Here is a 16560-nt window from a genome sequence, read left to right on the forward strand (position 1 = left end):
TGTCTCCTAAACAACAAAACAGTTGAGTGTAAAGTCGCGGCATGGTCAGGTGGGGAGCTATATACAAGCACATGTAAATATATATGTTTGATTATGAAGTCATGCATGCACTTTTTGACGGTTTAAATCGTCTAATTGTTCATTTAAGGATTCAACTTGTGGCTAGTTTTTGTAGGCTGTATTATTTGCCGGTGGTCCTTTCATTCATTTTGACTTATAAACCCCTCATATGTGTAATGTGTGTATTGTGTATGTATTTTTGTTTTTCAGAAAATGCACACTGAAGAAATATGATTCTTAAAGACACCTGGTTTTAGCCGCCTGTAGGTGTATTTGTGTGATCGTCGCCGAAGAACATGTCTCCTTCCCTCCCGCGTCCGTCTGCCATGCCGCGTCCTGCCAAGCTAGCCAGATCGCGCCGCGCGTGCGTTCCATTCTGACCAACATTTCTAAAAATAGCTCGTGGCTGACGTCACTTGGTGAAACGTGTATCAGTCGCTTAGCGGCGGTGGGGGGAAATGGGGAGGAGGGGGGTGTTGCCATATTGCGTGTGTTTTTGCTGAGAACCCAATTAAGAGTTAGGTGTCATTACAGTATCGTAGACTTTGCCACCGTACCCTCACGCCGGGTCAGCTGCACCGGCAAAGGCGGCAAATATCAGTGACATTACCCCAGCACCCCACCACCCCACCTTCGTTTTGTAGGACGGCGGGATGCTACCGTTGAACCAATCACTGCGCTCCATTGGACATCGCGGTAGATTGCTGGCCAATGGAGAGCCGCAGATTTGCTGTCACTCAAGCCTGGTTCAGTAGAGTGGGCGGGACGTTCATTGGGCTGTAGTTCCGTCATCTCGCGCGTCCCCGGGGCTACGGGGGGCCAATGTTGATTTGGGCGAATACTCGTCGATGTCTGGGAAGATTTTACTTTTAAAAAGCCAAGTCGGCTAGCGCCAAGTTGGCAGCCTTTTCCGACCGAGAACACCGAATTCCTGCCTCCTGTGTTGCTGTGTTTTTAGAGGCTGGGGGTGAAGGTGGGAAGGCAGGGGGCCTCCTTCGGTGGGGGCTGCAAGGAGGCTGAGGAGAAGACTGGTCCTCCGTCGTTCAGGCCGACGGAGCTCCGCACTATCTGGGAAGCTTTAGCGGCCCGAGACACATCAGCTATTCGAGATTTTATCACCTCACCGAACGAGCGCCCGCACCCCCATCCACTGCATCAGCAGTCGACAGCCTGTTCGAGATCAACACTTTGTTCGCTCCGGCTGGATTTAGGCGATACTGTCGATTCCTAATCGAGCTTAGAGCTGCTTAACGGGGCCCAATAACGACGGATCGCTCCTTGACGAGTTGTCATCATGGGCAACGCGCCCACGGCCAGGAAGGGCAGCGAGATGGAAAGCGGTAAGTACGGCAAGCAGCACGCTTCACACCTGAGCATCACCTGCACAGCTCCAACTTGTGGGCTTAGAATGTGACGTCAAGGCCTGTTTTTGTATTAAGAACCATTTGCTGCACCTGTAATATACAAATATATATATATATACACACAGTACAACATGCATATTATAAATATAACATTGTTCTCTTTGCAGTGGTATAGAACTTTGAGGTGTTTTTCTAATGCTTCACTCATCTCCTGTAGCAAAATATGCAACAAAATATGAACAAAACCCACAGAAACACGTCCCTATATTATTTTCTTTATTATTCCATACCCTTTTTATGGAATGGAATGGCCTTTATTGTCATTATACAAGATGTACAACGAGATTGGAGAACTTCTCCTTTCAGTGCAGTAGTCAAGTTTTAAAAAAGTAGAGTAAAAAAGACAATTTAACAAGATATATACAAGATATCCAAAATATACACATAGTATTGCACAGGAGCAGACATATTGCAGATATATTAATTTTAGTGCATTGATAAATGGGTCATAGTGCAAATAATGACTGGTGTATACAGATGAGTATATGTGACAAGCGCAACCATAAACACATTTGTAAATGTATATTTTTTTTGCCAATCGGTCAATAACCACCTAATTAATTGGACCTGAACTGTGATTGTGTGAACTTGTACTCAATCTCTCGGCCAATGAGTGCAGACATCAGTCAGTGTGTTAATAGGATGTCTCGTCATCTTTACTCACTGTTCAAACCTTCTCAGTTTGTTTCCTTTTGCACGAATCACATAGTGAAATGCGATTTTTTTACTCCAAGTGTTCTGATATTTTGCAAATATAGTTGAGCTTTGTCATCCAGCGTTGCCTTTATTCAACATGTACTATTTACCAATTTTGAAATAGAAACCAAATTGAAATACCCTAAGAAAATGATAAGGAAGTATCACAATGTATTACAATGAGAGTTAAGGGCTGTACTGTATTGATAATGTATGCTATCGTATATAATATTGATAAATATATAATAATGAGTGCTGAAATGTTAATAGTTGACAGAAACATATGGTAATGGTTTAATTTATTTTGAACATGCATAAGCTACACTGGAGTACATCAATCACACAGCACAATTCACACTTCATGTCCAAAAAGGAGTAGGAAGAAGCAAAGCTTATTCAATCCTACCCCTCATGTGTTTCCCATTAGTTGTAATACATTTTTTCACCGTCTGTATTCCAAATGTACTCTTTCCCAGTTGTAAATAGAATTAATGATTATCTGATGTTTTTGTAGCACAGTGAGTGAGTTAATTTCCATACAATGAGTTAGATATGGAACATACAGCAGTTCGTAGTTGTGAGTGAGTGCCGACCATCTAATACTTCAAGCAGTTCTAAGAAATGAGAAGTTAGTGATTAGATGTATGCTACTTCCTTGTACTTTGTAAACACCAACCGCTTGTACTGTTTCTTCTTTCCTGCATCGAGTTCTCAATCTGCTCCATAATTTCATTCCACAGTGGAAATTAAATGAGTAGATTGCAAAATCTATTTTTAATATTTTTTTGTTATACTTTTCAAGCAATGTTAAAATCTTTTCTTGTTCTCATAGACCCAATCTTGTGTATCGTCTCGTCTTGGGAACTGAGTGTCTACACTGAGTACTACACTATTTTCATTGGTCTTAAATTCAAAAATTGAGCTCCACTTTGTTATGAATTTAAGGGCTAAAATATTGCAAAAAAGATGTTCTATTTTTGTATTTTTGCACTTCACAAACTATGATGACTAACATGTGACCCCCGAAGGAATGCAGTGTTTGGCCTTTAATTAAAATTTGTAACAAAATAATTTAGTTGAAGGCATTTATCTGATTCTTTAATGTGTTAAGGATGTCATGAAATAATAGTGGATATATATTTTTTTCCCAGTTTCATTATTTAAGAAAATAAAACCACTCTTGGTTTTGTCTTTTCCAGTCAAGGAGTTCCTTGCTAAAGCCAAAGAGGACTTCCTCAAGAAGTGGGAGAACCCTGAACAGGTGAGAGATGCTATACAAGTGGTCATCATCATCCAAGGAACCAGTCCAATGTTGTCTTATCAAATAGGCAATATATGCTTGTGCAAAATAATGAAAATGTGTTGCATTTCTATATTAAGCACCAATAAAAATAAATCAGTGGCCTGCATTATGAACCCTTCAGCCCAAAATGATTCATACCCTGTAGGCTAAATGTCAATTTTTACTTGATGAATAGGTATCTTCTGAGATGTAATACGGTGTGTTTAGTACATCTGCTTTTTTAGCTAGGTGTGTTCGAACCTCAGCATGGACCCCCTGTTTGCATCTTCTTACTGTTCTCCAGGTAGTCCACATCCCCCCATAGTCAACAAACATGCATGCAATGTTAATTGGAGACTCTAACGTGTTGTTTTCAATGGCAGCGTGAACGTTTTTTTTTTGTCTACTGGTGACCAGTTCCATATGTTCTCATGCAAAGTCTGCTGGGATAGGCTCTAGCTCAACCACGACGTGGAACAGAACAGGAATCAATGCAACTTATAGCTGGAAATCTTACAGAAAAGTTACAGAAGAAGTCAGAAATATGTTTTCTTAAATAAAGAGCACATTACGACAAACATTTGTTAAAAATAACATATTGTTGCATAATGTTATAGTCTTTTGCCACTTTCTTGGGTAAATTCCAGCTAAAAGATACCGTTTTGTCAATAAATAAACATTCTCAAAATTTGTCCAGGCTATGAATAATTTAGGACTGACCTAAAAGTGTAACCTAAGTCCAGGTACGTATAACTGTATGCAAATGGGAGATATATGTCACTCATCTCTGAAACATTAAAACATTATAATATTGTGCTTCAGTAATTCTCAAGAAATGACATGTAATGTTTCATTGCATCACCCCATGGAGAGTTTACTCTTAAAAAACAGAGTCCTTATCAGATAGATTAGAAAATTAAACTTTCACTTGCCCTGTCTTTGTCACTGAACAATTAACTCAACTAACACTTGGTGTTTGGTCCATTCAGAACACTGCTTGCCTGGAGCAGTTTGAGAGGTTGAAAACTCTGGGCACAGGCTCATTTGGCCGTGTTATGCTGGTGAGGCACAGAGAAACGGGACAGCACTACGCCATGAAGATCCTCAACAAGCAGAAGGTCAGTCCCGGTCAAAGGTCAGGGAAAAAGTCATTTTAGAGGTGTTTCTCATATATATATAACAGCGATTCTCAACTGGTCAGTTGCGGACCCAATGTCCACGGGTTGTGTGGCATGTTTATTGAGGACCTGGTCAAGCTTGAGCAAGAGGGGAATGACATGGTGTGTGGACTTAAGACACCGCCTGTCCAACACATAGCTAGATATCTACAGGAGAAGAGCGTGGTATAAAGCGAAAGCTCACATTGTTTTGCACGGGGGGGGGGGGATTCTGTCCACAATTAAGGCTACCAGGTCGAGTATGGTGGTACTGTTTAATGCCCAATTTGAGGTCTTGCCCCAAAGGTGGTCTACAGAAGACACGGTCATCCTATTATTATGAAACTGAGTGTTGAATCAGAGAAACTGGACTTTGCATGTAGACCTGGGTTTGAATCTCCCCTTGGGTATGTCTGTGTGGAGTTTGCATGTTTCTTACCCTGTGTGGGATTTCTTCAGGTGCTCCGGTTTCCTGCCACATTCCAAAAACCTGTTAGGTTAATTATCCATAAATATGAATGTAATTGTGAATGGTTGTTTGTCTATATGTGACCTGCCATTGGCTGGCAATCAGTCCAGTCCACCCTGCCCGAAGTCAGCTGGTATAGGCTCCGGCATACCCCCGCAACCCTAATGAGGATAATTCATTTCAAATAATTTTTTAATCTGTGGATACAAAAATATTGTTCCTGAAATGATCATAAAACAGTGGCACAAATGTTATTTGGGACTACCTCAACTTTAAACTGCACTTTAGTGTGGTTTCATTAATATGATTGTTTGCAACTGCATCAACATCACACCACCAGTGCTTAGCAATGGTTCCTGTGCATGTATGATTTACCTGCGGCACAGCTTGTATGCTCGGAGCAGGAAGAAGGCACGACATAATGCTTGCAACACGTTCAAAAGTTAGCGCTCTCCAGGCAGCCACAACTATTGTCTTTTAACATTCATTCATTCATTTTATACTTATCCTCACGAGGGTTGCGGGCCTGCTGGAACCTATCCCAGCTGTCTTCGGGCGAGAGGCGGGGTACACCCTGGACTGGTAGCCAGCAAATCACAGGGCACATATAGACAAACAACCATTCACACTCACATTAATACCTATGGACAACAAATAAAGTTAATATGTGAAAGAAATACGAGTACGTTCAAAAATGTCTACAACAAGAAGTTACCTAGCATGCCTTGTGGGTTATAGATGTGTATAAAATAGTATTGTTTTGCATGTATATTAGTGTGTAAGTTTCCATGCGTGTGATTTTTGGTTTGTACAATGACTGAGGGAGGCTTATGGTTCGTTTTGTGTGGCTATCAATGTAAATTTAAATCTGCTTCAATTTCAATCGGCAACTCATGGCACTTCATCAAGCAAATCTTGTTAAAAGGCGCACCTAGCTTATGTTTGATGAATGTCAAAAAATGAAATTTACAAGCATGTGTAAATTATTAGCCTATTTTTAAAGGGAACCCCGGCCAAAAAGTGGGGTTCTACCATATTAAGAATGTTAAAATGCAACTTAAAACATTGTGTGTTAGAGAAAATACAGTGGTACTTTGAATTTCAACCACAATGCCACTGAGGTCAATTACATTTGGAATAATTTTTTTCCAGTCTAAAATATCCCCATCATAAGTACCAATTTTTTTACATTTTTATATATAAATACAGCTTGTTGTTAACCAGTCAATATTACTCAATAAGAAACAATAAAACACTATATAAACAGTCTTAATGTTGATGACGAATTATATATATTTTTTTCGTTGATGCTCCTCACAGTTCTCATTTCTTAACTAATGTAATGATCACGAGTCACAAGCATGCGCCATTGAGAAGCTAACAACACATCAGAGTCTGCTCAGCCTTGTAACGGAACACAAAGAGATACTGTAGATGTTAAATGCTCATCACAAAATGTCAATATCTAAGTCTTCAGTTCACAAAAATAAAAAAACATACAAGTCCTATGAAGCCAAAGAGAATGGGAATCCAGTAGGAAGTAGCAATCTACCAAACATAACAAACACTTAAGCTCAGTCACGGCGAGTATAGATCATCTTTGGCACTGATAACGCTGGGCAAAAGTATTTGAACTCTTCTGTACTGTAGTGTGTTATTGTAAGCCACACCGCACAACCTGAAATGGGAAGAATTATCCGTATGCTGCTGAATGTTCGCACTGCGCAACTGAACACATTTCGAGTCGAGGTGACGACGGGCCAAATATCAGGCTCTAACCGCTGTGCCATTGTGTTATTGGTGTATGTCCGACTCAGGTTGTTGTCATGGCAACGATGTGCCGAAATGTAGCACTTGCTCGGTGTTTATGTGCGTTGAGAAAAGAAAAACAAAAGAAAAGTGTGAAGAGGAAAGTGTGTTTGTGTTCATGGCTGGTACAAAGCGCCAGCATGGGACGGCAGTGTTACGGTGCGGGAGGTGAGTCACATCATTAAGGCGAATTTACGTAAACAGTTACTGTTAGCATTAGCCAGCTAACAGCTAATGTTTTCCTTGGTACTTTACATGCACCAGTGGTTTATTTCTTTTTGAGGATGGTTGTACAGTGGTTCCTTGATTAGCATCATTAATGCATTCCGGAAGGTCCTACTTAAACCAAAACAGACTCTAACCAAGACAATTTCTCCCACAGAAGATTAAAAAAAAGATAAATCCAATTAAAAAGTTTAATTAAAAGTTTAATACAAAACACATTTTATGCACAATAATTATAGTGTTACAGGCAGAACATGTGCAAACGTAATCACTGAACATTTAACATCACCTCTGCTTACTGTAAATTTAGCTCACTTGTTGCAGGCGCTTTCTGTGTTAGATCCAGCAGCCCTGCTGCTGAAGCAGTTAGCTCTGGCTAGCTCCTGCAAGCCGAGGCAAAATATTAGCAACATTTGTGGATGTTAACCAAAAAACGGACTAAACTGGGCAGACCTTAATGATAGACCACCGTGCTGGATATGACCAATATTGTGCAATGGCTCTGATTGATTTTCCAACTTCTCTCAGATTCACAATTACTTATTTTTCACCCATGGACACAGCGGTTTTCATGTTGTTTTCACCTCTAAATACAGTATACACAGGCAAAACCTATCCTGCGCAATCTGAAACTTAGCGTAGGCATTCACTGCTATTTATTAATTAAAGAAACAATTCAATAGGACACATCTGGACAACAAAACACACATAGTCATATTTCAGTACTTGAGTGAGTGGGGTTCAAACAAAAAGTGCTTTCTTCTAAGTGCATCCAGATGTCTGGAAATAAAAGCTGAAACGTTGCTGTCCGGTTGTATGTTTTTATATGTCAAACCCAAATGTTTTCAGTCTACAGCTAAAGAAAATGAATTAACCTCACTGTTTACTTGTGGAGGGTGCTATATTTAACCTGAGAGGTTTCACTGAATTTGAAATGCTGCATTCTCACATTAAAGTAAAAAAAAATATTGTTTTTTTCACAGATTAAACTATTTCTTTGTGTCTTAATCACATGTTTGTAACATGCTTTTGTAAAAATGTCCTAATATCAAGAGTTACAGCACACGTAAAACCCTCTTTAAACAGTCCTGTTTAGAGCAGCCACTCCAGAGACCGAAATATAATATTTAGGCAAGCAATATAAAAGTCACATTTCCATAATATGTCTCTATTACCAGATACTAACTGTTGATGTTGACCTGTTGATCACAGAACTTCATCATTGTCTTTTCCTCATTGGTTGTATGCTTACATTTTGGATTCATGTGTACTGTATATGTATTGTTTTTACTTTCTGTAAGGGATTCTTGCCAAATGAGCAATTGATCTTACCTAGTAAGATAAAGGTGAAACAATAAGGGCGGGAGAGAAAGTTATTGGGATTGGCACAAAAGCCTAAGGTATGAAATAAAATAATAAAGGGGACTAAGACAGGGTCACCAAAAGCTCAAAATTCTGACATCAGGATTTTATTTTGGGGCTGACGTGCTTTTCCATGTGATTTAATACTCACAATACTTTTTCACCTCCTCTATGTTTTAGGTGGTGAAGCTGAAGCAGATAGAGCACACTCTGAATGAGAAGAGAATTCTTCAGGCTGTCAATTTTCCTTTTCTGGTGCGGTTAGAGTACTCCTTCAAGGTAGGGCGAGTTGTGGTTGTTTGTGAGTTTTTTGTTTTGTTTTGTTTTCTCAAATTTGTGTGTTGGATGGTGTTGACATCCCTGCAGCAGACATGTTCAACATTTGACACTGTGCTGATTCCCCAGCTGGCCATGCTCCACTTAAAGCTTTATCCACTTAAGCGGTTTGGATGCACCTTGAACGACCTGGGATTGAATACCCTTGATGCCTCAAATAAACCTATTAACATGCTTGGGCAGTGTCTGGTTTTGACGCCTTTTCACACATTTTACCGCACTAAATGGTGAACAAGTGAAGTTTCTATTTTGTAAAATATCTCAAAGCTGATTTGCAGCTGAATTTCTGGCAGTACCCTTGCTGTTTTAACAGGACTTTGTGACCCTTTGGTACTACTGGAGTTGCTTGTTGTTGAGTGGCCTCTAGTGGCATATCCTGTACATTACAAAACAGGGCTATCATTCTTGCAGCCAGCCATGTGATTCCTGCTCAGTGTAGGTGTTAATGTGAGTGTGAATGGTTGTTTGTCTATATGCACAGGGGTGTATTTTGTCATCTGGGGCACCAAGGCAAACTCAGCATTGGGGTCCTTTACATCCTTTTACTGCACTTTTATTCTCACCACAACACAAGTTATTTAATGTTGTACTTACCCATGTTTATATACCATCCCAGATCGTATTTTAAATATTAATGGTTATCATCCTCTAAGTTGGTAGATGATAAATATTAATATTTAAGATTTGTTTATTTTTTGTTAGTACTACTAATACAAAATCTATCCCATTTCGTAAGCAAAATTAGCCTTTAAAATGTTCACGGGGTGTTATTATTACTTAACGAGTGAATCATCTCAACGTTTTTACTGTAATTTATAAGAACGTGAAGCAACATTTAATGTAGTTTACCGCTTTAATACTCACATCCTTGCGATGAATAGCATCACGCTTGGGCTCAGCTTCATCCCGAGAACTACTTCCGCAGCAGCAATGCTATTCTCAAGAGCATTTGGCTCTTGTTGTTGTATGTCTATGTTTGTACCTCGAAAATGGTTGACAACTTTGGTAGTTTTCTCCGCTTCACTCGGATAACTCTGCTTCAGCGCGACAACAACTTTGTTTTTGCCGCCATCTTTCTGAATCAGTGTGCACATGCGCAGTAACATGGACTAGTCCATTGCATGAAAAAGTAAGGGGAGTAGTCGTAAAGATCATGATAGATTTACACATTTGATAAAGTTTTAAACATGTGAATTAAAATAAAAACAGTATTATATACTTTAAAACAAATCAATAATCGTTTTTTATGAGATGCTTGGGGGAGCCTTGAAGTCCTAAGCAATTACCTGTGTTTGCCAAATGATAAGTCTGCCCCTCTATATGTGCCCTGTAATAGTGGTGGGCAAAGCCGTTCATTTCAGTGAGCCTGATCATTCAGTAAAAAGATCCGTTCATTTTGTTCATTTTGTTCATTTTTGATCACTTTGGTCATTTTGGTCATTTTGGTCATTTCGGTCAATTGGTCGTTAACCTGTGATCTCCCCCTGTGCATCGACCCGGTCAGCCGTGTTGATTCAGTCCGTTCACTCATGTTCACGTTCGTTCCGACTCAACGGCACAACAACACGTGATGACTAGTGGTGTGTCAGTCACGAACGGGTCAAAAGACCTAGTTCTTTTTTGTGAACGGAATGAACGAGGTCACCGACAGTGTCGAGGCGTGCAGATCGTCCCGCCCTGCAAAAGGAATGGTGAACTGACTCTCCAGCCAATCAAAAAAAAGTATTTGCAACTGAATGTAATGAACGTGTATATTAGCGGCGGTGACCTCATTCATTCCGTTCACAAAAAAGAACTAGTTTTTTTGACCCGTTCGTTCATGACCGACACACCACTACCCTGTAATTGACTGGCGACCATTCCCTTGTGTAATCTCCCTTTAGCCCCCTAAAAATCATTTCTATGCTGAGCACGTCTTCCACTCACTTTTCCACAGGACAACACTAACCTCTACATGGTAATGGAGTACGTGCCGGGTGGAGAGATGTTTTCCCATCTACGGAGAATTGGCAGATTTAGGTTAGTACCTAATTGAGATTTATACCACACAAGCATTTGGTTGGGACATGAAAAACTATTCAAGTCCTTTCAGAAGACACTGAGTTGTGTTTACGTTGTATGTAAGTTCCTCACCGTGCTGTATGCCTCAACACCTTTGCATCTATGTCTACATTTGCAGTGAGCCTCATGCTCGGTTCTACGCTGCTCAAATTGTTCTGACCTTTGAGTACCTGCATGCTCTGGACCTGATTTACAGAGACCTGAAACCTGAAAACCTTCTCATAGACCAACAGGGCTACATACAGGTAAATGCGAGTGGCGCCTGACTAAAAATCACTCGAGGTATAGCGATCACTGAAAACGGGTGTTTTTATTTATTTTTAAATGTAATTTTTTTTAAACATCTGAGAGGACTGACACGCCCACACAATTATGATAATTAATATTATGATGTGTACCGTAGTAGTAGCGTTTTTTGGTGGTAAATTTATACATTATGTTCATTAGCAAATCTCATAAATACACTGTTAACACTTGTGCATTGTGTACATTTATAAGTTAATACTAGTATATTTATGATTTTTTAAAATTATACTGATTATCAAGTAACCAAGTAACTCCAACCACTTCTTCCTGATGTTTCCCTCAAATGAAACATTTCCTGAGAGCCATTTCTAACACCGTAAACAAGGAAGCAGAGCTTGGGGGTTTGCAGTTCTGCAGCATATCTGGGCATGCCCATAAAGAAGGAAGTACGGATCACATTGATGTCACAAAGCTCCTTGTTTGATAAAAGATCTCTCAAACCAAGCGTTCCCAAGCCATCCCAAAATTTGCTAACCTCATTATCTGACGCGTTGGCATTGTTTAACAGGAGAATACAACATCCTAACAACATTTATAGTTCTGAAAAGTACAAAAATCATAATTTAAGTGTGTGTTCATTCTTTTTCTGTGACTTTTCCCCTCAAAGGTGACAGATTTTGGCTTTGCCAAACGTGTAAAGGGCAGGACTTGGACACTGTGTGGCACTCCGGAATATCTGGCCCCTGAAATCATTCTCAGCAAGGTAAACCACATTTTTATGTATTTGCAGAATTTGCAGAACAATTAATCGATTAATCCAATTCAACAACAACTATTTTGGTATTTGATTAATCTTCTTTTTTTTTTTTTTTTTTTAATGAAAATATTCTGGGCGGCACGGTGGTCTAGTGGTTAGCACGCAGGCCTCACAGCTAGGAGACCAGGGTTCAATTCCACCCTCGGCCATCTCTGTGTGGAGTTTGCATGTTCTCCCCGTGCATGCGTGGGTTTTTCCGGTTTCCTCCCACATTCCAAAAACATGCTAGGTTAATTGGCCACTCCAAATTGTCCATAGGTATGAATGTGAGTGTGAATGGTTGTTTGTCTATATGTACACAACCATGAAACGCTGAAAGTGATGACCGCTTACTGTCTATAAGAAGATGACGACGGGGCTGTTTTGACACTACCTGTTTATAAGACACCTCATAATAATCCAAATCTTGTGTGCCGCTTGTGATAATTAGGGGTATAACAAGGCGGTGGACTGGTGGGCCCTGGGCGTACTGGTCTATGAAATGGCAGCGGGGTACCCCCCTTTCTTTGCTGACCAGCCTATTCAGATCTATGAGAAGATTGTATCAGGGAAGGTAAGTTTCACCCACTTAGTATACTTCCATTTAATTTGTATTATTAATTATTTAAAAATCAATCAGTTTAGACTTGATATTTTGATATAAGAAGATGACACTTTTAAATAAAATGTAGTCACTCGCCAGAGACCTCAGCTTGTGTGGACTAAAAGCCTAAAGATTGTTGCTTTAGTCAATGTGGGGCGGTTCTTCTTGAGACCACAAACCAGTGGAGACCAGATCAACAACTGAATCCTCATTTGCCTCAATTGTATTTGAAATAATATTGAATTAGTTGACCAATTTGATTATTATGCATTATTATGCCCCGCCCTGGTCAAGAGCAACCTTGCTTTTTGAGAAAAGCACCTTTATTGTCTGTTTTAGGTGCGTTTCCCATCTCACTTCAGCTCAGACCTAAAGGACCTTCTGAGGAACTTGCTACAGGTAAAAATATTGCAATATTGCATTGTTTGAACGACACGTGAAATATGTTTTTTCCCACACTAATGATAATGGAGGAAATGTATTTACATTATCTTAAGGTTGATTTAACAAAACGCTACGGGAACCTCAAGAACGGGGTCAACGACATCAAAGGACACAAGTGGTTTTCAACCACCGACTGGATCGCCATTTACCAGAAAAAGGTGTGTGCAGAGATGGCCGAGGGTGGAATTGAACCCTGGTCTCCTGGCTGTGAGGTCTGTGCGCTGACCACTAGACCGCCGTGCCGCCCTCAATATATATAAATATATATCATTCAAAAAGGAATCAGGAAGTGAGCTGACTGAAGAAGATCGAAAAAAAATACAAACAACTGACTAGCGCAAATGGGCTGCACGGTGAGTGGTTAACATGCAGGCCAAACAAGAGACCCGGGGTTCAATTCCCCGCTCAGGCTCGGTTATCTGTGTGGGGTTTGCATGTTTTCCCCCGTGCAAGCATGTTCCAAAAACATGCTAGGTTGATTGACGACTGAATGAATGTGAGTGTGAATGGTTGTTTGCCTATATGTGTCTATATGTGATTGGCTGGTGACCAGTCCAGGGTCACTTAAAGACAGCTGGGATAGGCTCCAGCATGCTGGCAACCCTTGTGAGGATGGCAAAAGATGTTATAATGCTGCAAATGTTATATATTCCAGCACTCTCTACGTCAAGTCTGCTCAAAAATTGCTGTCAGCTGCCTCATTCTTGCCAGAGCACATACCGCCGATTGCAGAAAATACCACAAAAATACCAAAAATGTAATTTGTATACGTACAAACATGTCACCTGTCATTTTGTTTGTCTACAGGTGGAAGCGCCATTCGTCCCCAAGTTTAAGGGACCAGGCGACACCAGCAACTTTGACGACTACGAGGAGGAGGAGATTCGCATTTCCTTCAATGAGAAATGTGCCAAGGAGTTTGCTGAGTTCTAAAGTGAGCGAGCGAGTGAGTGAATGAGGGAGGGAGTTGATGAGAAAGCAGGGGGGGGTCAGAGCTATGCTGGTCAAGTGGGAGATCTAAGAAGGAGCGTGCCGTCCGTCTCCTGTCACAATCACAAGCACCAGCTGCAAAAAGGGGGGGGAAATGGTATGGAGAGGCGATAAGAGAGAGCAAGAAAACCGATTACCAGCAGTGTTGCCTTTTTCTGTTCTACTTTACTTTACGATTCTATCTCATGTTTGGATCCCTTTATAATGAAGGTGTGCTTCAAATTCATAGATGCGGGGAACCCCTTTTGTTTAGAATCGCTGCGACACAGTTTCCTCCCTGCTGGTATCGTTCCTTGTTCCGTTCTTCACATTTGCGGCCCAGGAGAGGCAAAACTGTTAGCATCAACCATTCCATCTGTTTGTCGTAATACGTGAAGCTCACTGAGACTTTCGCAAGCCGGAAGTCTAAATTCACATTAATAATTGGCTGGCCTTTTCCCCTGATAAGTGAAAGAGGTTTCATCAATCAATTTTTGATTTTGAAACTATTCATTTTTTTCCTCCCTGACTCTGTATGCTTTTATATTGACCGGCAATGGAAAAACAAACCATATGATGCAGTCAGACAGGAAAGTCACTCACGTTGACTATGAGTCTTTATTCTCATTGTTAGCATAGCAAGACTTTGTCCATCTCCACAAAAAAAAAAAAACACTTTTAATGTTTAAAATGTGTCTCCGCCGATATCATGTCACGCTAACACAAAGAAAGCGGGAATGCAAAATCTGTGTTTTAATAGTGGAAGGAACACCGTCACATGGTATCTCAGGTTTGAACATATCACTCAACGGGGATATTCAATGAGCATAACTCATGACATGGAAAATTTCAAGTTCTGGTTGGAATTAAAAAGGAACAAAAGGGAATTTTTAGATATTTGATTAGTGTCTTCCACAGTTTTGCCCTTCCGTTTAAGTTTTGTGACTGGACATAAGCCCGTGCTGTCGACACTCAGCGCTCATCTACTGGCAACATTGGTTCTGCATGTTTTTTTGCCCTGTAAAAGACTGTCTGAGGCAGACTACCTCAAATTGCTTCTGGATCACCGGAGCACTTTGATCTGTCATTGATGGTGGTCTTATTTGTGTCCTTTTTTTTTTTTTTAATTTTTTAAATATCCCCAGCCTGTTCTTCTTATCACTTGAAATATTGAACTGTGGTCCATCACCTTTTTTTTTTTTTTTTTTCATCAACAATGTATTTTCATGTGGTGACGACAATGTAAAAAAATAATGACCATACCAGTAAAGCGGCCAGTTAAAGGAAGAACGCCTTTTTGTTAGAGGATAACATGGTTCCTAGTGCACTGTACAACTTGCCTATTTCAAGTACGTGACACATCTGGTCAATGCGTCCTTTAGCAAGTATTTCAGCAACATGCAGCACGGTGGTCTTTTTAGCATTTGGACATTCAGGAATTCTAAAAAAAAAAAAAAAAATTAATAAAATATGGTGTTTGCTTTCAAATGTTGAAGCCTTTGAATATTATTTTGCAGCCGGATTGTAGTGTGCCACAATACTTTGGTAGGGTTTCTTCCGTCACATTCTGCGCTGTAAAAAGTGTACAGTGGCTTGTAAAAGCTTCATGTTTTTTGTTTTTTTTTTAATTCATGAATGTTATGAAAATAATAATGAGGTTATCGGTGGTTTAGTGCTTTATATGGCTGACTTTCTTACACCTGGGGGGGTATTCAAACATGCATTGTTCACAATTACCTGGCAATCAGTCACAAAAAATATATATACTTTTTTATTTTATTTATAGGCACCTGTCGGGACATTAATTTTGTTTAACCACAGAATTTCAGGTGATTTCATTCTTTCCGTCCGTCTCAAATAGTTTGACTAAGGTTAAACCATAATGTTCTAACTGTATGTTCAACCTATGTTGTTTTTTTTTCCACCAACAATGAATCCCAGCATTCCTTCCATTTTGTCTGCATGACATCTCAAATGCAATGCCCCCCAGTTTTACTGCAGGATATTCCAATTAAACTTATAAATTTAGGAAGTACCGGCCACGCATTTAAATGACTTGCAAGGGCAGAATTGTCACAATTGTGTTTTATGGAATGAAAGTGAAATATAACAAAGATAACAGTTGTGTGGTCACATGTTTCAAAGACTAACCAAGCATAATCCAACAATACAGTAAAGGAGCAATTGAGCAATTAAGTTATGTTCATTCAAATAAGGCTGAGGTGTACATGTCATTTATTATTTATGATAATTACAGTATATTCATCTGGACCACTTGTTGAGGCTTCTTGATACTTGGTGTATTTCATCCATTCAGTGTTGTTGACTATTATCATGATGGACAAACATGAACAATGGGAAGTTATGATACCAAATTCATATTGTGTCTCCTTGATGTTTCTGCAGGGGTACATCTTCCACAACGCGGGTACAGATTGTGGCACTTTTAGGAAATGGGAGATCCCAATGTGAACCATGTTAACCCCACGCATACACTTTAACAAAACACACACTTCAAAGGGAAGTCACGGGAGGAGTGACAAAAAGTGTAATATTTTGCAACATGAGTATCATTCCAATAAAGTTTTACTTCTGAAATTCTGTTGAAGTTGCGTGGCGT

At 39.9% G+C, this 16560-nt stretch overlaps 1 protein-coding gene across 1 annotated transcript; it reads left to right on the top strand.

Moving 5' to 3' along the window:
* Positions 1-807: 807 nt before the first annotated feature.
* prkacab (protein kinase, cAMP-dependent, catalytic, alpha, genome duplicate b) lies at positions 808-16541 on the top strand. Its single transcript, XM_058084093.2, has 11 exons — positions 808-1400; positions 3380-3441; positions 4452-4580; positions 8665-8763; positions 10757-10839; positions 11000-11126; positions 11795-11890; positions 12375-12497; positions 12867-12926; positions 13025-13129; positions 13779-16541. Exons 1-11 carry the CDS (start codon positions 1355-1357, stop codon positions 13902-13904), a joined length of 1056 nt encoding a protein of 351 aa, XP_057940076.1. The 5' UTR covers positions 808-1354; the 3' UTR covers positions 13905-16541.
* The last annotated feature ends 19 nt before the right edge of the window (positions 16542-16560 follow it).

The sequence above is a fragment of the Doryrhamphus excisus genome, linkage group LG9, assembly GCF_037039965.1.
Source record: "Doryrhamphus excisus strain RoL-2023G ecotype Guam linkage group LG9, RoL_Dexc_Guam_v1.1, whole genome shotgun sequence".
NCBI classification, from domain to species: domain Eukaryota; kingdom Metazoa; phylum Chordata; class Actinopteri; order Syngnathiformes; family Syngnathidae; genus Doryrhamphus; species Doryrhamphus excisus.